Source organism: Panthera onca, chromosome E3 (genome assembly GCF_046562875.1).
Source record: "Panthera onca isolate mPanOnc1 chromosome E3, mPanOnc1 haplotype 2, whole genome shotgun sequence".
Taxonomy (NCBI): Eukaryota; Metazoa; Chordata; class Mammalia; order Carnivora; family Felidae; genus Panthera; species Panthera onca.
In genome coordinates, this window is record NC_138354.1 from 25363846 (window position 1) to 25385056 (window position 21211).

The window sequence follows — 21211 nt, forward strand, 5'->3', positions numbered from 1 at the left end:
ATGGAAAGAGCCTAAATGTCCATCAACTGATGAATGGATAAAGAAATTGTGGTTTATATACACAATGGAATACTACGTGGCAATGAGAAAAAATGAAATATGGCCTTTTGTAGCAACATGGATGGAACTGGAGAGTGTGATGCTAAGTGAAATAAGCCATACAGAGAAAGACAGATACCATATGGTTTCACTCTTATGTGGATCCTGAGAAACATAACAGAAACCCATGGGGGAGGGGAAGGAAAAAAAAAAAAAAAAAAAAAGAGGTTAGAGTGGGAGAGAGCCAAAGCATAAGAGACTCTTAAAAACTGAGAACAAACTGAGGGTTGATGGGGGGTGGGAGGGAGGGCAGGGTGGGAGGGAGGGCAGGGTGGGTGATGGGTATTGAGGAGGGCACCTTTTGGGATGAGCACTGGGTGTTGTATGGAAACCAATTTGACAGTAAATTTCATATATTAAAAAAAAAAAAAAAAAAAAAATGGCATCCTAGTGGCCCACCCACTTGTAATAGAATTTTACAGTTTGCTTGAGTTTGGGATTATTGGTCCTGGTGTTCAGCTAATGGATTCCTTTGATGTATTGGGTTGAAATTGTGGCCTAGTAAATTGGTTCTGGATGATGAATCAGAGAGCCTAGGCATCAGACCTTCTTTCTTTGGAGTGACATAGCAGTGTGTTGGTAGGGACTCTTTCTGTTGTGGCAGTAAACCTGATACCCGGTTTATGCAAAAGAATTTATTGGCTCACATAACTGGAGTTCAGGCTTGATCTGACTTTAGGTAGTACAGTTGGATTCTGGGTACAGATTATGCCTTGAAAACTCATTTTATCCTTGTCTCTTGGCAGTGATTTTATTCTTGAGTCTTATATACATTTAAGTTGAGACCCATTTGATAAGAAGGGACCATTTAATCTTCACAGTGACTCTTTGATAGGCGTTATTATTTTCTCTGGTGGCTCTTTCAAGATGACTACAGCAGCTCCAACTTCCCATACTTGCAGTGCTAAGATTCACTGTCTGCTTAGGTCTCTTGCATAACCCTAACCCAGTCAGTTGAAGCCAAGGGCATGTGAGGCTCTGGTGGGCCTGAGTCACATAGTCCATTATGAACCCCACCCAACTCTTGGGTGAACTCTTAGCCCCTGAACTATGTGGCCAAGAGTTCAAGAGAAGGCTCTTCTAGTGAAAACTAGGTAATCACCTGATGCAGAGCCTAGGTACTGGGGAAGCAGACAAGTGGGTGTCAATTTAGATAGAATTAAAAGGTGTCCTTACGAGTAATCTTTTTCTGCCCCCCACTCTGCATCATTTAACAACACTGTCTTGAAATCCTTGAAGCCAGAATCCTTGGATTTGTCAGCCTTTTTGATGTGATTTACAGTGAAGCAAGTGATCTTTCTTTACCTGTTTCCATTCTCCTTTGGTGGTTTGATATTTCCCCTTCAATATAATGTCTTAATGTGCTTTTGGTAAGGATTTTTCAAAAGAGGTTGAATTAGTTGACAAATATCACAAGATAATGTTGGGAGAAATACACACTCCCAGTACATTGCCATTATACAAGTTGATATTCTTTGGAATTCAGATTGGAATTGTATATGTGTGTGTGTGTGTTTGCAAATCCTTTGATCTGTTGGTTCCACTTACAGGAATTTATTCTCAGGAAATAATTATAAATGTGCTGAGTTTTAACTGCCTGTTCTGTTTATTATCACAGTATTATTTATAATAGTGAAGTATTGGAAGCAAGCTAAATGTCCAACAATGAGACATAAATCAGCCTATTATGGTACCTCCATTCAGGGGAAGACTTATCTGAATATTAAATATGTTTCAACAGAGAATCTCAATCTTTTTTTAAAAAAATTTTAATGTTTATTTATTTTTGAGAGAGAGAGAGAGACAGAGCACAAGTGGGGAGGGGCAGAGAGAGAGGGAAACACAGAAAATGAAGCAGGCTCCAGGCTCTGAATTGTCAGTACAGAGCCTGACATGGGACTCAAACCCATGAACTGTGAGATCATGACCTGAGCCGAAGTGGGACGCTTACCTGACTGGGCCACCCAGGTGCCCCTCTCAACCTTTTTTTTGCACACCCTCTGCAGTACAGCACCGAATTTTTGACAGAATGAATAGTAGGCTATAAATAGTCTCTGGGTTACATAACGTAACTAGTGTGTTAGTGGTGATACCAGTACTACCATTGAATTGCTGCTCTTTAAAAGTGTTGGATGAGAGCACAAGATTTATATGAAAAAATGTTCAACGGAAACGATTACAAAATAGAATGTACGGTATGACCCCACATTTGTTTGAAAGTCCATGTGCATAATATGGACATGCATGTATTTTACTTGTGCCATCCATATGTGCTCATGTAAAAGACTGAAAAGACATACTCAGATATTAATTGTAAGTAGTGGGATACTAGGGGACTTTTTTTTTTTTATCTTTATGCTTCTATTTTCTAAACTTTACAGACTAACTATGTAATATTTTTGAATTTGGCAGCAGGATAGAGAGCCTTAGTGGCCTCACTTCTCTGACCAGTTTACTGATGTGGTTGAAAACAGATATTCTTTTATTATACAGCTCTTCTCTCCTTCTGCTTCTTCCCGTCTGCTGTGCATTAGCAGTCAGCTTCCATCATGGGCCTCTAGGAAAAAAACTGATAAATGTGGCCTTAATGGATTTGGATTTTTTTTTTTTAAAGAATTAGCAGACATTTAAGAGATTGATTAGTTACCACATGATGAACCTGAGGCATTCTTAGAGGAAATGTGGCTCTAGAAACCACATCTATACATTTGTGGTACTTCTGGTGCCCCTTTAGACGTTTGGATGCAGTCATTTATCATCTTTATATTGGGTTCCTTCCTCATCTTTTGACTCATTTCAGTTTCCTTTCTTGCCTTTCTTTTACTTAGGGGCAAAAAACAAAGCTGATCTCTAGTTAACTAATTTTCAATTTGTGACTACTGAATTCCTCAGAAGGAGACTGAAAAGTGCACAGGTGATGTGGTAATTGGGTGTTTGAGGACTAATCAACCACAATCAGGTAAGCCTCTAGGGTGGCTGGTATCCATATGCTAACTGGAAGCCGGGAATTAGTGCCTAATCACTGGTTTACCTTCAGCAGGGCCTAATGAGGCTGCTGCATCCTAAGAAAGAAAACAAGCAGTGTAGAGCCAGAGATGAAGAGTGCAAACAGGCATGCCATTTTTATTACAGTGCCACAGAGCACAGATCCAACACAGCCCTCAGGTCTTAGACCAGGAAGGAAATTGAAAAAGTTTGTACAGGGGCGCCTGGGTGGCGCAGTCGGTTAAGCGTCTGACTTCAGCCAGGTCACGATCTCGCGGTCCGTGAGTTCGAGCCCCGCGTCAGGCTCTGGGCTGATGGCTCGGAGCCTGGAGCCTGGAGCCTGTTTCCGATTCTGTGTCTCCCTCTCTCTCTGCCCCTCCCCCGTTCATGCTCTGTCTCTCTCTGTCCAAAAATAAATTAAAAAACAAAAACAAAAACAAAAAAACGTTGAAAAAGTTTGTACAGAAACAGAGTAGTCAACCTAGAAATCTGGTGCCCCTTAATGATGCCTGCTTTGCACATAAGTGGGTAGTCTGTCCTGATCAATAGTGACAGCAAAAAGATTCCAAGTGTGGGTCAGTAAAATGATATGACCCTTTTTTGGTTATTTTGAGTCATATGGGATTAAACATGTAGCTCATTACTGGAGCTCAGAGACCAAAAATGCTTCATTATTTGGTATTTGGAAACTTTATAGTACATGCGTGTGTTGGCTTGGTTGCATTTGGCAAGTGGTATTTGTTCTAGCCAGCCCATACTGGCCTCGGTCCTCTGGCCTTAGTTGGATATATATTCTTACTCTAGTATATTTGAAGTATGCAAGGTAAGGAACAGTAATAACACTTTAAAAAGAAAAGAAAATTACTCTGTGGAAAGCTGGCTGGTCTTAGTCATGTGACCTAAGATTATTTTATAGAAATATAACCAGTTGGTTTATTTTTTTTTTAAGTCCCCTCCCCTCCCCCAACGCCTTCTTTAAGCCCTTTTCTTTTCATTTGCGCTTTTGAGATTTGTTGATGTAGAAAGTCATGTGTTCCTATCCAACCCTAACTGGAAGTGCTGTCTTAGCTTGCTGCTGTAGTACATTTTAGGACAAAAAGTCTTTTAAAAGCATGAAAATAGCAGCAGACGGGTCTCGTTTGCTTTGGCAGAGGGAACAGCTTTCCCTCCCAAGTAGCTCTGGGTAAGACCTAATCTCCAAAGGTGATCTTGTAAGGCCCAAGTTCCAAGTGACAGCAGGCGACTCTGCATTTAAAGTACTCCTTCACTCTTAACCTCCTTGTTATTTTTGCAAGTTTACTTTCTAGGAAGTAGTTTACAAATGGCCACCACCCATTTCCTATCTTTTTCTCAGGTCATTCAGCATCTGTAGCTGCCAGGTGGGATCAAGAGGCTCTTGTGGGCTTCCTTTGAGACTCCCAAGGGGGGGGATGGTTTCTGCAAGTGTAGCGCATTAGCCCCTGGCAGTTGGAGAAAAGCTGTCTGAGGAAATCATGTTCTCTGGCCCTTGGGTGTCTGGCATATATAGTAAGACATAAAAACATGCACCCAGCTGGCTCCACAGACTGATGAAAGTTGGAAAGGGGTTTCTCATTGTCACTATATAGAAATACCAGCATTTGTCAGTGGTTTCTTGCTTCTGAATAGACACTAGATGGGAACAGAATGGGATGGTTAAATCAGACTGGTCCCTTCTCTCCAGGAAGTCTCAAAGTAGATTGCAAGTGCCTTGTTGACACTGATTTTTGGTGCCAGCATTTGCCTCCTGTGTTTTAGCTCCTCATTTCACAAGGTTGTTCCTTGGGTGACAGGCTCCCCATTAGCAGCCAACGCAGCATTCCTCTGAGTGAGCCTTCCTGACCCAACCAGCTGCAGCAATGAGCCAGCTCGCTCTGGTCTGTTTTCCATATGCCAGGGCCTATTGCTGACCCTGAAGAGATCAAACTAAGATGACTACAGAGAGGCAGACCTGCAAAAATAGTATAATCTTTCACCCCTTACTCAGACTGGAGTAGCCCCCGCTTTCTCTCTCCTCCTTTACGACTTCTTGTCTTATTTTCTCTTGGGTCTGATAGGCTTGGGCAAGAGAGAACTGTTTACTAAGCAGTCTTGCAAATTTTGATCGTTAGCCTCTTTGCATGCCAAAAAGTGAAGGTGGTCCCAGAACATTAAACTTGGAAGGACTAGTCTAAACTCCTCATTTTAATGTTGGGATCACACAGACTCAGCGAGGTTAAGTGACTTGTTCAATGTCTCACACTGCTTAGAGATACCAGACCAGAACCAAGGCTTCCTGGGAGTTTACTCTGTATCTCTGGTACACTTAGGTGTTGCTAATGTACCTACCCATCTCCATGGGAGAAAGGTGTGTCTTTGGGACACGTCATAGCAGAGAATAGTAGTGAGGCCAGTGATGAAGAATGGAGAGTGTAGAAGTCAGACTGCCTGGATTTGAATCCCTTTTCCTTTGTAGACTGGCTCTGGGACTGGAGGCCAAATTCCTTAAACTCTTGAGTTCTCTTCTCTGTAAAAAGAATTATAGTATCTTCCTCATATGGTTTGTAGTGGGTTAAATGTGACAGTTAATGGGAATCCCCTCAGTACATATGTGTAATTTAAAAGATACCACTATTACTAAATGTTTTAAATCTCCTTTCCACATGGACCAACCAGATTGACCCTTTGACTCTTGACTCTTTCCTTTCCATGTGGTGTTTCTAGTCATTTAAAGACCAAACAAGACCCGCTTCTCTGAAACTTTCCCACAGGGTGAACTTTGGAGTCTGACAGGCTGGTTTTATTTCCTAGTTCCCCTGCTTAGTAGTTAAGAAACCTCAGTTTGCTCATCTTTAAAAACTCTGACAAGCTCTAGGTGTCTGTGAGGTCAAAGGCGGTTGATACATAGGAAGCGTGCAGCCCTGTGCACATAACACACATCACTTCCCCTTAGTCAGCCCTCCACCTTTCTTTCCGTAACACTAGTTCACACACCTCTCTCCTTTTCCTGTCTCCAGTCACCCTGTGTCCTTGTGTGGTTTAGCCCGTCATGGTCATTATCTTCCATAACAGGTAGATAGTAAACCTGAGAAGACCCAGGGACTTACCTGACCCAGGGACTTACCTGATTTCACTTCACGAAACTGCCTACAGGATAGATCAGCTCCTGATCCCTCTTTGGAGCCAGAGCATCCACAGGGACCACAGCCTCTGGGATCGCCCCTGGCCAGCAGTGCCAGCTCCAGGCATGGGGCCAGGCAGGCAGCCAAGTCCATCCCTATGAACAGCAGCCAGGGCTGGTACTGTGGAGGGGGGAGGGGAGACTAGGGCTGATGTGCAGAGAGGGAGGGTGACAGAATCATTTGGAGCCGAGATTGAAGGAGAAAAGCTGGAGGCTGATTGTGGTCCAGCATAAACTGAGCTGAGAGATAACTGGCATCAATCTTTCAGGTAAACCCCCAAATTATAATTGTGCTAGAAGTAGGTTTCGGGTGTGCGTGTATGTGTGTTTGTTTTTTCTTTATTTTTCTTCCTGCCTTTGCTTTCTCCATGCCCCTCCTCGTCCCTGGCTCTGTTCAACTCATTAATGCCTCTTAGCTAAAGCAGGAGAGCAGAATCCCTGCAAGAACAGGTAGCTGCTGTGGGTACCTGGGGAGTCCTGCTTACCTGAGCTTCCCCCACCCCCATAAGAGCTGCACTGGCCACTGAAAGGAGCACTGTTCTAGGAGCAGGGAGGCTTGATTCTGTCACTGTCTTTGCAATAACAGCAGCAGTTACGATAAAGGTTAACATGTACTGAATACTTTGTGTGGGCAGAACATCTATGGATTATCTCATTTACTCTAACTTGGGGTACAGCTGCCCCATTTTAAAGTTAATGCTGACAGTCACAGTTGGTGCCATCACTGTAATTCACATCCAGGTTTGTCTGCTCCAAGAGCTCATCCTCTTCGTTACTCTGCTCCTGTTTTTCCCTTCCTGGAGTAGCTCCTTGACCTTGGTATGCCTCCATTTCTTTTCCTATGAAATGGGGATAATCATTTCACAGAGCTACATTTATAGCTATTGTAATATCCTACTAAATACACAGTGGTGCTTTGTTGCTGATCACATTTGCCTCTGAGGGTGCCCAGATTGTGCTGAGGCTGCCTACTTCAGAGGTGGCTGGGATGACCAGCTGGAAAGGCAGTTCCATTAAATTAGTATAAATAAATAGTAAGCCAGAAATCCTGTCTTTTTTAAACCTACAGATCTGGGACTAAGTAGAAAGGGGAAGAAATCTGGAACTGGCTGGAAGCTTGCCCCAGATTAGGGTCGGGGGTAACCATTGGATTCGTGGTGTCCATAGAGCACAGCAGATACCTAGCTTGATTTTATTCAGCGTCAATCACAAGGCAGTCTTATCCTGTGGAGAACTCAACCCTCCAGGTGTTTCTGGGCAGTGGTACATTTGAGCAGGGTCAGTGCTGTGGTTTAAGAGAATTTTTTTTTTTAAGTTTATTTATTTATTTTGAGAGAGCAAGAGAACACGAGCGGGAGAGGGCCAGAGAAGGGAGAGAGAGAATCCCAAGCAGGCTCGTCACTGTCAGCACAGAGCCCACTGCAGGTCTCATACTCCTGAACTGTGAGATCATGACCTGAGTCGAAATCAAGAGTTGCTGTTCAACCTGACCGACTGAGCCACACATGTGCCTCTCAAGAGACTATTCTTGAGCAAGACCCAAACATGTGACTCAAGGCAGGGGTAGGCATCCTGGCTGGATCTGGAAAAGCTGAAGCCTGGCACCCATTGTTCTGATGGGATAAGCTGCGGTTTTCGTCAGGTAACCAGATATTACTTTGCTGTTAATAATAATGACTGATAGCTGTCCTATCATTTCTTTCTGGGGAGTGGGGCACTGTGTGGCAGGTACTCTTTATCTGTATTACCTGACTGAATCCTTAACAACAGCTCTGTGAGGCAGATACTATTCTGCCGGTTGATGAAATAAAGGTTTCAATCAGGATCAGCAATAATAACTGGCAGAGTTGGCCTTTGATTTCAAACCTGGAGCTTTGAACCATGTCGATGGACTGAAACATCACTGCTTTAGGGCATCTCTGGTGAGGCTGAGCCCAAGGAATCTTGACTGCCTGGATCACAGTGGCAGGGCTCACTGGGAGAGGGCAGTGGGTAGGACACCCTTCTTGAGCACTGGGCAGGGACAGTTTGTCATTCTCTTTCCAGTGGCTGATGGTAGAACTTACTCTTCTGAGATCAGTGTGGTGACTTCAGAGCTCAGGACCCATCCATTGGTGGGCTTTCCCTGGGTGCTCTCATGTAGGTGGACTCAGCCGCCCAGCCTAGTGGTAAAGGCTATGTTTCTCGAGCCAGACATACTAGGTCCTCTTTATGTGATGTTGAATGATTTACCTTGTGCCTCAGTGTCCCCATCTTTCAGTGGGGTTGTGGTGAGCATATACGAGTTTTAATGTCCATAAAGTGCTTAGTGTAGTGCCAGGCATGCTATCAAGTGTTCAATAATTGACAGCTGCTATTATTAGCTATTAGCCAACAGCTAGCAAGTCCAGGGAGACTTATGACTTTAAAACATCTGAAGTGCTGCCAGCCTGGGACATAGGGCTTGTGAGACTCAGCCTCGAGAAAGCTCTGAGAGCAAAAGTGTTTTCCCAAGGAAAGAGGTAGATGCAAAAGAAGGGGGACCATTGAATAATCGGGGCTGGACTCCCCATCAGATCTGAAAACATTGTGCTCTTGCTTGAGGTCATCAGTTGCCTCTACACTCCTGTGGAATGGGGGCATCTCACAGAAGGGGACCAGAATGGAAGAAAGAGATCTGACCTTCTGGCACTTGCTGATGGATCATCTGTTTACATTGATTTTCCCCTCCTTATCTGCTGGGCATGTTAAAAGCCTTCAGGTTCTGCTGTGTCAGGTCATCAAAGATGCTCTTATGTGGAGGGCCGTTTGGGTAAATGGGATTAGGGCCTCTTTGGGAGGCCCATCTGTTCTGTCCTTACCTGAAGGCCTAGGCGCCAGGATTTGGAGGAAGCTGGTACAAGGAAGCATCTGTCCCGTGGGGGTGGGGATGAGGGTGAGTGGCCTGGGGTAGGTGGGTCAGACAGAGGCCAGGAAATCCTCTTACTCTGCCAGGTACCCGGGCCTCCCTCTGCAGCAGGAGCTGAGCAGCAAACCCTGGTGAGTCAGCATGCCTGGGAATTAGAGCTGCCAGTCTGTGAGCATGTGGGGTTTGTATGAGTTTGGGCCTTTTGTTTCTTTTAGCACTGTAGTCTTTAGAAACACCAATCTGGAAACCAGACCCTCCACATGGTATAGTCCTGCTTGTTTTGAGATAATTCGGCTCCAACAGTTGCTTTCCTTGCATGCTGGTCTTCCAAGAATTAACCCCTTGCCTTTTAAAATTTTAAATAGCTTGTTCTTATGGCTTATTTGCTGTACTATTAAGGCACAGAAAGACTTAAGGAAACTTAATTGGATCTTTCCCCACACCAAAACCCTTCAGCCTTTCAGTGTTTTTTTTGAAGCCTAAGTGGAACTGCAAGTCTTTTGAGGGCACGTATGGGCACGTCTTTCTGTCAATTTATTCTCTTTGAGGGTGGAGAATAGGACACACCCTGATACAGTTGAGTCTCCGATAACTATAAGAGTGATCCTGGTGGTCATTTTAAACTTGTACATCCAGAATTTACCTGTAGAATTCCTTATGAAGATAGCCCCAAATGTATCTAGGCACTATTTGGAGGAGAGGAAAGTTCTTTAGGTAAAGTTTAAGCTCCAACCTTCCATGAAAAGCACCCTTCTGCCCCACTGCCTGTCTCCTAAGAGCTTTGAATTTGGATCATAAAGGTCCATGAACGCTTCCTAGAGCGGAGCGGGCATGGGACTGACATGGATTTTGGTCCACTTTGCCTACTCTACTTCTGGCTCCTGGTCTGAAGTTCTGTTAACATTGTAACTTTGGTGGCCGCAATTACTATGGCAGGTGGTAGTATTTTACAGATACTAAGTTGTGGCTGGATCTTCTCGTGGACTAGTTAAGACATAGTTTGCAGAGAAATCACCTCACCCCTGGCCAGGAAATTTCTAACAATTTTTTAAAAACACACAAAACACACTTTTAAATAACGTAAGTAATAAACCACCATGAGGAGTTTGTATCAGCGCACACTCTTGTTTTTTAGCTAGCAATTACCCTACTATTTAGGGATTATATTGAGGTAAATCAGCATGTCTTTTAAGGTGGAGACCTCCTCTTGGAGGACTGAGCTTGCAGGTCTTCTAGGACCTTCCATTTTAGTGTGGACTTGGCTTGCACTCTACATACAGCCTTGAGGAGGACCTGAGTGGGGAGAGAGAGAAACTGAAAGACCAGGAACCTTGGCATGGAGTACAGGCTTGATGTTTGGCTCCTGTGGGTGGGCAGAGGAAGGGTGGAGAAAGGGCATTTCACTTACTGTGTGAGAGAGTCCCAGAGAGGAATTTGAAGAGATCAGAGACAGATTTTACTTAGCTATTTGGCTAGGACACTGTAGTCTTGACTCCACAAATCCTTTACCTCATCTTCAGGCCATTATGAAACTCTTAAATGTGGCTACCCTTTCTCCCTACTCATCCTACTTAAAAAGAAAATCTGAGGATTTTGACATTAGAAACTAGGAGATGAACTTTTTATTTGCACCTTCTGGCTTAATCCAGGACCAAACAACTTTCTTATGCGATGGCAAGTTGGCAAGACAGATTTCCTCTGGAATATTTCTGGCAAAACTGCAGTCTTCCCTGATGTGTTCTGCACATGAATCAACCTCTTTGTAACCTATGTTACCTTAAGAATTTTAGGAATTTTCCTTATTGATTCTCCATATGTGCCCAGCCCTGCATTTCCAGTGTGAAGGTACAGAGCTTATGGGGAGGTGGTGATGAACTCTGGGTCTCTCATGGTTGGTTCAGTGAAAGAGAGTGGGGCCCCGGGGCGCAGTCCCTGTACTCCTGTCTCCTTATCCAGTGGTAACTGTTCTCTGATTTTCTTCTAGGTTGGCTAGCTCCTCTGGCTGATGGCATGTTGAGGCACATGGGCCAGTGGCAGCGAGGGCATCTGATCCAGAGGGGGCCACTCTAGAGGCCAGGCCACCAGCACCATGGGCCAGTGCGTCACCAAGTGCAAGAATCCCTCATCAACCCTGGGCAGCAAGAATGGAGACCGTGACCCCAGCAGCAAGTCACACAGCAGGCGGAGTGCAGGCCACCGCGAGGAACAGCCACCAGCCTGTGGCAAGCCAGGTGGGGATATCCTTGTCAATGGGACCAAGAAGGCAGAGGCTGTCACCGAACCCTGCCAGCTGCCAACGTCCTCTGGAGATGCTGGGAGGGAGCCCAAGTCCAATGCCGAGGAGTCTTCCCTGCAGAGGTTGGAAGAACTGTTCAGGCGTTATAAGGACGAGCGGGAGGATGCAATTTTGGAGGAAGGCATGGAGCGCTTTTGCAATGACTTATGTGTTGACCCCACGGAATTTCGAGTGCTGCTCTTGGCTTGGAAGTTCCAGGCTGCTACCATGTGCAAATTCACCAGGTTAGTCACAAATACTTAATGTCACCAGGTGAGCAGAGGAGGGAGAATGTACTACTGGGCAGTGGTGCCCAGCTGGGGTAGAACTGGGTTGGCTTCTTAGGGTTTTGGGTAAGCCTGTCTTTTTCTGACCAATTTCTCTAAAGCAATTCAGCCTCTGAATAACCGGCACCGACCATCTTTGCCTAAAGTTAAGCGAGCAATAACCCACGTGGAGCTCTGCTGCCCAGCCTCACTGCTGCCCCAGACGTTTATCTCTTCTTTCACTCCTTCACTTGTTGTTTCCCTCACTTCCTCACTCACTCGATACTTACCATGCACCTCTCCTGTGCCAGGCGCTGTGAGTGCCAGTTTGGGGAGCACCTTTGGTGTCTGCCTCTGTCACTGCGTGAAGCCAGTTGCCCCTTCTAGCTTTGCATACATGTCCCTTAGCCAGCATGCGCACCAAAAAGGACAGCGGGCCCCTGTGACCAAGCAGTAGTTGTGCACATCTCCATGGTCATGCATCCCTGTAGAGGTTGTTTGTGGGGTCGGAGGGGCAGGGTCACCTCAAGGTGTGGTTTCCAGAGCACTGGGTGACGTTGAGACCCCCCCCCCCCCCACCTCCACCTCCCAGTTTCTAGCCCCTGGGTAGATTACCCGACAGACTTTAGATGCCTTATATTTTTAGCTGATACAGCAATCTCTGAGAAGATGATTACTGAGAAACCTTGTTGGAACCTAAAAATCCTACATAGATATTAAAAATACATACTCAGTTTTCGTGGTTTTTTTTTTTTAATGTTTATTTTTGAGAGAGAAGAGAGCGTGCATGAGCAGGGGAGGGGCGCGCGCGCGCGCACACACACACACACACACACACACACACACACACACACAGAATCCAAAGCAGGCACTAGGCTCTGAGCTGTCAGCCCAGAGCCCGACATGGAACTCCAACCCATGAACCATGAGATCATGACCTGACATGATCAGGTCATTGGACACTTAACCGACTGAGCCACCCAGGCACCCCTACAGTTTTTTGTTTTTTTGTTTTTTTTTTTACATTTATTTTATTTTTGATAGACAGAAAGAGACAGCACAAGTTGGGGAGGGGCAGAGATAGAAGGAGACACAGAATCCAAAGCAGGCTCCAGGCTCTGAGCTGTCAGAACAGAGCCCAACGTGGGGCTCGAACTCACAAACCACAAGATCATGACCTGAGCTGAAGTCGGACGCTTAACCAACTGAGCCACCCAGGCGCCCCAGTTTTCATTTTTTAATAACAGAGCTTTGGCCTCTGGTGGCAGAGTTACCTAGGTTTATCCAGAATCTTTGACTCCAAAAATCTCCCTTGGCAGTCACCAAAAATATTCGGAAAACAAACAACCCATGGAGAATCAAAAGGAAAGCAGGAAGACTTCCCGTCTGGGAGGGGAGTCTGCAGCTTAATTACTACTGCCAAATGGGAAATAGGGCATTGAGCAGGAGCCTTGAGTTTCATCTTTGGAAAGATGAGTAAGTGAATGAATGAGCCACTATTAGCTGTCTACCATGTGCTAGGCACTGTTAGATGCAGTTGACACGTATTAACTTGTTTAGTCCTTACCAAACCCCTAGAAGTTACGTGGTAATCTCACCATTTGACAGATGAAGAAATAGGACTAATTTAATTAGTGGAGGAGCTGGAATTCAAATCCAGGCCATCCAGACTCAAAGCCATGCTCTTAATTACTATGCTATATTGCCTCTCAGCAGATGATAGTGTTTACAATTATTAATTGTGCCCCTTCCTTCCTGTTGCAGGAAGGAGTTTTTTGATGGCTGCAAAGCAATAAGTGCAGACAGCATTGATGGGATCTGTGCACGGTTCCCTAGCCTCTTAACAGAAGCCAAACAAGAGGATAAATTCAAGGATCTCTACCGGTTTACATTTCAGTTTGGCCTGGACTCTGAAGAAGGGCAGCGGTCACTGCATCGGGAAATAGCCATTGCCCTGTGGAAACTAGTCTTTACCCAGAACAATCCTCCAGTATTGGACCAATGGCTAAACTTCCTAACGGAGAACCCCTCGGGGATCAAGGGCATCTCCCGGGACACTTGGAACATGTTCCTTAACTTCACTCAGGTGATTGGCCCAGACCTCAGCAACTACAGTGAAGATGAGGCCTGGCCAAGTCTCTTCGATACCTTTGTGGAGTGGGAAATGGAGCGAAGGAAAAGAGAAGGGGAAGGGAGAGGTGCACTCAGCTCAGGGCCCGAGGGCTTGTGTCCCGAGGAGCAGACTTAGTGACTCTATCCCAGGAGCAGCGGCAGCAGCCGCAGCAAGGATCTGCCTGCTGCTCTGTAGCCAACTGAGGGATTGGACCTTTCTGGAAATTACTGAAGATCCAGATATTTTCTACTTTACACCTTTCTCTGCCTTGTATCTGAAAGGGCTCTAAAATGCTGTATCATGTTTTAGGCACTTTCTTCACTTTTTGGTTATTTTGGTTATTTCTTTTTTGGGGGGGGTTCCCCCAAAATATTTGAACCTGGCTACATGTTGTGTATCTTTTTTTTGAAGCCTTCAGATAGAATAAGCCTGCCATTTCTTGCACAAATTAGATTATTATTATTTTTTTTTTTTTGTGGGGGAGGGTATAGAGCAGGGAGGGGGGAATGGGATGGTTAGGTTGAATTAACATTACAAGATGATACAGTGCCAGATCTCAGTTTTGCATATTCTGTTTTTCAGGGCAGGTCTGTACTGTGTGTAGTGCTGTTTACATGGTTGGATTTAGGTTATAATAATTATTTTAAAAGATTTACACAGAATTGAATAGCAGTGTTAACTGTTAACCATATTGCATTAATTCCCAGGCGATTTAAAGCTCTTGGAGAGCCAAGGCCAGCCAAGAGCATTTGTAGTCTGGTGACAACCCCCTTTTAAGCTATTTTATCCGAACCCCTTTTTTCCACTTCTTGCTCATTCCTTCTTTGACCTATTTCATTTCATGTTGCATTTATCCATCAACATGCTGCACCTGTCAGTCAAGTGAGCAGTTTTTTTATACCACATTGTACTGAGAACCACTTAAGCATTGAATGCAGAGAAAGCAGTGCTACCTCAGTTTTGCTGGAAGTAGACTTTGATAGTTTTCTTTTTTTTTTTTTTTTGATGAATATTCTGTATTTTCATGTTGTAGGTGAAAATACTTTCTTTTTTTTTTTTTTTTTTCATTTGCCTTGGAGCCAAAGTTTCTGTTCCTGGTGGTCGGAAAACTGTGCCTGCCGGCCAACTGACTTGAAGGAAAACTGTGGTATGGAGCTCTGCTTGAATTTTTTTTTTATTTTTTTAATTTTTTTTAATTTTTTTTGATTATCATCAGCTTACTTGTCTGGCAAGTGCAGAAGCCTGGGACTGGCCTGAACTCTGCCAAACAAATATAGAAGTGTATTTAATAGTTAAACTTGTGCCCTTTCCCTTCTTGCTGCACCCATGTTGTCACTTAATCCCCAGGAGTTATTTATTACCTTCTTTGTTAATGTCAAGCTCATTTGGGGTAATGTGATAACTGTTTAGGTTTACATGACCCTCCTCTCTTTTTCCCTACCCCCAAATATGTATATATACATATATAAGATATGTATATATTTTACCTATATAAAATATATATATATACACATATATGTATCTATATTCCTTTATTTCTTTGCCTGCTAAAACTGGCCATAAAAGAGGGAGCTGCCTTCAATATATAAAGCATAAGAAGAGTGCCAGGGAATGTCATAAATGGAGGCTTTTGAATCTGAATTTGGACCATTTTCACTAAAGAGAAGATGAATTTTCTCAGCCCTTTCCTCATACGAGGGCGGGCCAGTTCCCCAGACTCCTCCACGTGCTTGCTCCATAAGGTCTGCTTTGGCCATACTGCCACACGGGAGCTGACTCTGGTCCTACCCAGTTTCAGTAGAGGGTCCTCTTGTTATTTTTCCTTTTAAAAAAACAGCCTCAAAAAACTGTACTGGAAGGGTGGGTGGCAGGAACTTGTATAGTTCAGCTTCCAACACTTTGGAATAGATTGAAAAGGGAATCTTTTGAATAAAAACTTTTAAAATATTTATACTCTTGAGGTAATGAGAGTTTGTCTATTAAACATTTGGAGTTTTCTTCCCTAACTACTCCCATCTGCCTCCCAGGTATGTTTCTCAGCCTGGGCAGAATTTGCTTATTTTGAGTTCCTTTATTAGTAGCCTATGGCTCCAGGCTCCCATCTTTCCAAAGAGGATTATTTAAAGAGTTTCTGCGGTCGATGTTTTCTAAGATTGACAATGACCTAGGAAATGTACTTGGGGGGTTGATTTTTTTTTTTTTTTTTTAAAGCCCCTAAACCTTACAGTTGCTTCTTCTAGAGGACTAGAAGGGAAACTTTCAAATCAGCCACAGCAAGTTAGCAGTACTGCTGGAAAGCTGAAGAGGGTCTCAGGCCAGATGTCTGGCTTTTGTTCTAGCCTAAGACACAAGTTCCTTGAATAAAGAGAGTTTCTAGGGGCCCATTGGGTTTTGTGGGCTCAACTGTAGTCAGGGTGCCCAGACTGAGGTCTTAAAGGGGGAATGCCTTTTATCCAGCCAGTCTGCGACCTCTAGTTTTTCCTGATTCTGGACTGGGTCAAGGTTGAAAAGGGAGAAAGGCAGGCTGCCTCTCCTAGTCCGGTAAGGCTCTCTTCTTAGATGACAAGGGTATATGGAGAGAAGTGCACAAAAGAGGGAGGCACTGAGGATCCTGAGGACTCTGGAGAAACTGGATTCCTTTCCCAGCCTACAAGGTAGCATTCCATGCATGAGGTGTACTAGACTGGGTGGATTTTGTAAATTAACTATTCAGCCTCCCCACCCCCCAGAAAAGGGCCAGTAAAGAAATTATTTTTGGTTATATTTTTAATGATGTATTTGTTACAGAAATGCAAATGAGAAACCAGAAAAGGGAGCCGTTAGGGAAGGACTTAAAGGGTCCTTCCAGGTTTGACTTCATGATGCAAGGAATTCCAAGCTTCCACAGCAGCTCTGCGCCAATACTTGACTACAGGAAAAGCAGTTTTGCAGAGGGATTGAAGATGGGTGTGTATGTAGGATTTGTAGTCATTTCTGGGAAGTGAAAGGTCTCTGGTCCTTTTAACCTAGAAACAGGTTTTCTGTTTAATGGGTGAGCAGTAATTGTGTGGAAGAGGCCAAATGCGTGCCCCTCAGGTAAGCCAGTGCACTCTTCACTTTAACAATGTAACACCAGGGTGGTGTGAAGAGGGGCAGGATATGGATGCAATTTTGAAAATAGGCAAATATCTGAGGGTAACTACAATACATTGAATACGTATTGGGAAATTCTTGGTTTTCAGCAAATGGCTGAGTTTGTGGTTAGTGATTAGAAAGCTGTATGAGATGAAGTGTTGCTTCATTGAAATGCTCTTCCCCCATCCCTGCCATATTTGAATGTATCATTAACCCCACCTATTGTAATGACTTTGCTGTGCTTCAGCTGGTTGCCTCAACAGTGTTTCCTCATCTGTGCCAGATGTGCTCACATCTGTGAGATGTGAGATAGGTCCCAGACACCATGTCTACCCTTCCAATAAGAAGTATTAGAGCTGGGTAAAGATCCCAATTTCAACCAAGCCCACAGGCCCAAAGAAATCCAACTGAAAACGTACAGGGCAGTGTTTTTGACATTAAAACTTTCCTAAGGAAGGCACAAACTAGCCTTCTTAGAAAGGAAGAAGGGATTAAGCCACAAAGTATTTAATCAGTCTTTGAAATAGTCTTGATTTCCCAGAGGCTGATGCCAAATTCAGCCCTCATTGCTGGAGCCTGTAGGATGTGGGACTCCATAGTTCGTGTGATGGCCTCAAATACTATACACTATGCCAAATTGCATTAAATAGTGGGAAATTACTGGGATAAGGACTTGGGTCTAAAAGTTGAAGAACCAAAATATCTGTATTTAAGACTTTGGTTTGCCACATTTAAAGTGAAGTCTTGAGTGTAGTGAAGCCCAGAAGTAGACCCAATTATGCAATTATAAGGGCTGGAGAGAAGATGCTGCTAGGTTTGTTTTGTTTTAGCTGCCTGCTTTCGCCTTTTTCTTGTGTCTCTAATGTTTGATTAGTGATGACTTGAACATCTTGGCAACTGACAAAGGTCTTCAGTGGTGGACTCTAGCAGTATCTTGTTTAGAAAGGACTATTAAAAGTTAGTATACAGTATGATGAGACTCACTTGAGGACATTCACATTGATCCTCAACTTACTCCATAATCTGTTTTTTCAATCTTATAGGGTGGTTCCCACTCACCCCTTTCAGAATTTATTCCTATAAGCTGTAATTATAGCATATATCCAGTTTAATCTGGACTGGGGGCCGTGTTTTAGTGAGGATCTGCAGATGTTTTTTCTTACTGAAAGACAGACTTGAGCACTGGTTGCAGACGCCAAGATGATTTATATAGCTTTGAGTAACCGTCAGGTACTACGGCATCACATCCTCCCTATTCCTCTTGGAAACTAAGCCTGCTTTCATAGATACCTTTTTCCACCATGCACCTTCCCTTCTTTCAATATAATCTTGGATAATGCCAAAGGAAGCCATTCAACAGAAGCACACCTCCCCCCCGCCCACCGCCCCTGCCATTTATTCTGGGGGAAGTATCTTCCCTCTGACTCTGGTCCCCAGCCCCGAAACTGTAATAAACTCCTCTTACCTGTTGCACTAATGAATAGAATTCTAGGTTTCAAAGGGGGAATTTGAAGCAATAGGCAAATGGGGCTTGGATGAATTGGTCCTACAGATACCCTGCCTTAACCCACTGAGGTGATGAGTCCACTACTCATGTGACCCTCCACCTTTGTGGATTCCTCTTGGTTTGTGACCAGTCTGTCTGTTTCTTGAGGTTGTACAAACTTGTTGACAAAGGTCAATACTTTTGTTTGTATTCTCTGCACTGTTGCACTCTCCAAATGGCCCCTTGAATATTTTTAACTTGTTACACACGTTTTGGTCTTTGTCTACATTTTTCTTTTGATGTTTTTGTTTTTTTATTTGAAAGGTTACCTGCTGTTGGATTTAATAAATTTGTTTACTTGACTGTTGACAATTGTGAGAGAGAAAAAAACAAAACAAAACAAAACCAGTGACTTAATTCTGGGGCAAGATTTATCCACCGGGAGCCTCTTCCAACGTGATATTGGATAGCAGTTTCTATGCTTTGGAAAATAATCCAGATGGTACAGGATCCTCAGACTTCAAACATGGATGTTGACTTCCCACTCACAAACTTAAAGGCCTTTGGGTCATAATACTTGTAGGCAAAAGGCAAATGAGTCCTCAGAGGGCCACTACTTAAATAGTCTTACCAGAACAACTGATTTGGATTCCTATGAGGAACAAAAAGTGAATGTGAGCAGTGTGTTAATGGATGGCTCCTACATCAGGTTGGCAGTGATTAAGGCAAAGGAGACCAGCTGAAACTGTCAAGTGCCACTGCTGTGTGACCTTTGGCAAGTTAGTGAAATTCTGAGTTTCCTTATACTCATCTGTAAACTCAAGAGACTATTTCCATCAGAGTGTTAGGATTTAAAAGAGTCTTTATAAAAAGCACCTAAATCACGTAAGTTTAAGGTTTCCAAAAGGATGTCAGGTGAGTAATGGCAAGGAATCCAGAGAAGAGGAGATGGGGGGGTTGGCATGATCACACATGACCTTTCACAAGTCACTACCCCTCCTGGGGGCTTAACGTCCCTCTGTGCCAAATTGGGGGGTGGGGGGGATGGGAGTGCTTAGACTAACATGATCCCTGATGGCTCTCTTTGGCTCATACATCCTAGAAGTCTGATTATGGTAGACCAGTTATGACCCTTAGCTTCCTTTCATTGTATTTTCTGTCTTGTTATTGTTTGTATTCAGGAAAGCTATTGGCCAGCCATCTTACTCACTTCTTTGATGGAGGCCCTAATGACCTTCCTAAAGATTTCCAGCCTCATGTTGGTATCTCCTAAAAATAAGTAAGTACAGTGGTGGGACTAGATGTGCTTTTGTTTTTCCTTTCAGTTGGAAAGGATTTGGGAGTCATGGCTACATCCTCTAGCTAGGGACAGGGTTATAGGGTTCCTCAATGAACCGGAATTTTTTTTCTTCTCTTACCCTTATTACCAAGGTTAGCATCAGATGGAGGCTGGAAGGAAACCTAGGGGAGGAGTGGTGACTTTTTTCCCCTCGCTTAAAGTGCATCTCCAAAACATGTACTTATTCCCCAATTGGCTCTTGGGGGCTTGTGTCTGCTGTGCTTTGGCCTTTCTGAGGTATTGAGCCCAGCCAGGGCCTTAACAAACAGAGGTCTGGAGAATTACACAGTGAAAGATACTGATTTGGGTGCTTATATAGAGCCTGGAGCTATTCAAAGTGTTGTTATGGTGCTATACAGCTGTATAGATAATATAGGGCTAAAATCCAATTTATTTTTTGATGAGGGGCAAGCAACTTCACACCAGAGATGAGCTTAACTCTGCATATAGAATGGACAGTACGTAGCAAGAGAGATACAACAGAAGGTAGTGCTAAGGGTCCAGAGACATACAGAAGAATCACCCTAGCACTGGCCTCTTCTCTCTCTTCTCAAATCCAGTTGCCAAAAGCACATGGTTGGGTTGCCTCTAGAAGTCCTCTCTTAGCTCTGGGTTTTGATCTAGGCTCAAAAGGGTTATTAGTCTGCCTGGAAAGGAAAGGTAAGGGAGCCAGCCCAACTTCTCCCATTTCCTTTCCTTTGCTATGACTTCTCAGGAGGCCCTGTCTTTTGAAAGCCATAAGGCTCTTATCTGGGCTTTATATTCTTCCTATGTAATGTTCCAACCTTGATTCTCTTGCCTTAGGGGTGCTGAAAAAGTCCTAGTGAAATATGGCAGCAGTGCGGTCAACAACAAAGCATCTGACTGTAGTGTTGTATAATCCATGCTGATGGGGACTCTCCATGGCCCTGTGTTTATCTGGGGTGGTGCTGCTGAAATTGCTAGTATGTTAAAATATAGAGCTACAAAATGGTAAGGCACCTTTTGTAAGAAAAGACAGAAGAAAACAGTGACACAGGCTCTTGCATACATGGCCTTACATAGTAAAGGACACATCCTCCGTGATTGGGTAAGTAGAGATAGATAAATGGGTAAAAATATAAATATTTGGGGAAAAGTTGTCACATGCCAAAATAAATTACAGGAAGAATAAAAGTGTAAAAATTAAATTATTTAAAAAAATATATATACACACACACTTGTCAGTGGCTATTAATCTCTGAATCAAGAAGACTTTCTAAATACAAGAGCAAATAGAACAAATCATAAAAGACTTCTAAAACTATCTTAAAAAAGTAGAAACATTTTTACAATAATAAACCAATGGGACACTGTACTTAATCTATAGGGAGACCTTAAAGAAAAACAACTGGCCAAAAAGCTTCTGAAAAAAATAGATGTGAATCTACAGGATATTCAAATAAATAGAAATTAAAGCTGTACTGAAAAGTTTTTTTTTTAATTTTTAT

At 43.6% G+C, this 21211-nt stretch overlaps 1 protein-coding gene across 14 annotated transcripts in view; it reads left to right on the forward strand.

Moving 5' to 3' along the window:
* DCUN1D3 (defective in cullin neddylation 1 domain containing 3) overlaps nucleotides 1–20674 on the forward strand; it is a 42308-nt gene extending 21634 nt beyond the window's left edge. For 8 of the 14 annotated variants that reach the window (XM_078440102.2, XM_078440103.2, XM_060648700.3 and 5 more), the window contains 3 exons: nucleotides 2928–3058; nucleotides 11134–11669; nucleotides 13455–20674. In XM_078440102.2, coding sequence (XP_078296228.1) covers nucleotides 11239–11669; nucleotides 13455–13938 — 915 coding nt within the window. In that variant the 5' untranslated portion in view covers nucleotides 2928–3058; nucleotides 11134–11238 and the 3' untranslated portion in view covers nucleotides 13939–20674. Of the gene's footprint in view, nucleotides 1–2927; nucleotides 3059–4103; nucleotides 9281–11133; nucleotides 11670–13454 lie in introns of those variants that run through there. The other 6 variants (XM_060648716.3, XM_060648713.3, XM_060648712.3 and 3 more) reach the window with 2 other exon arrangements.
* The last annotated feature ends 537 nt before the right edge of the window (nucleotides 20675–21211 follow it).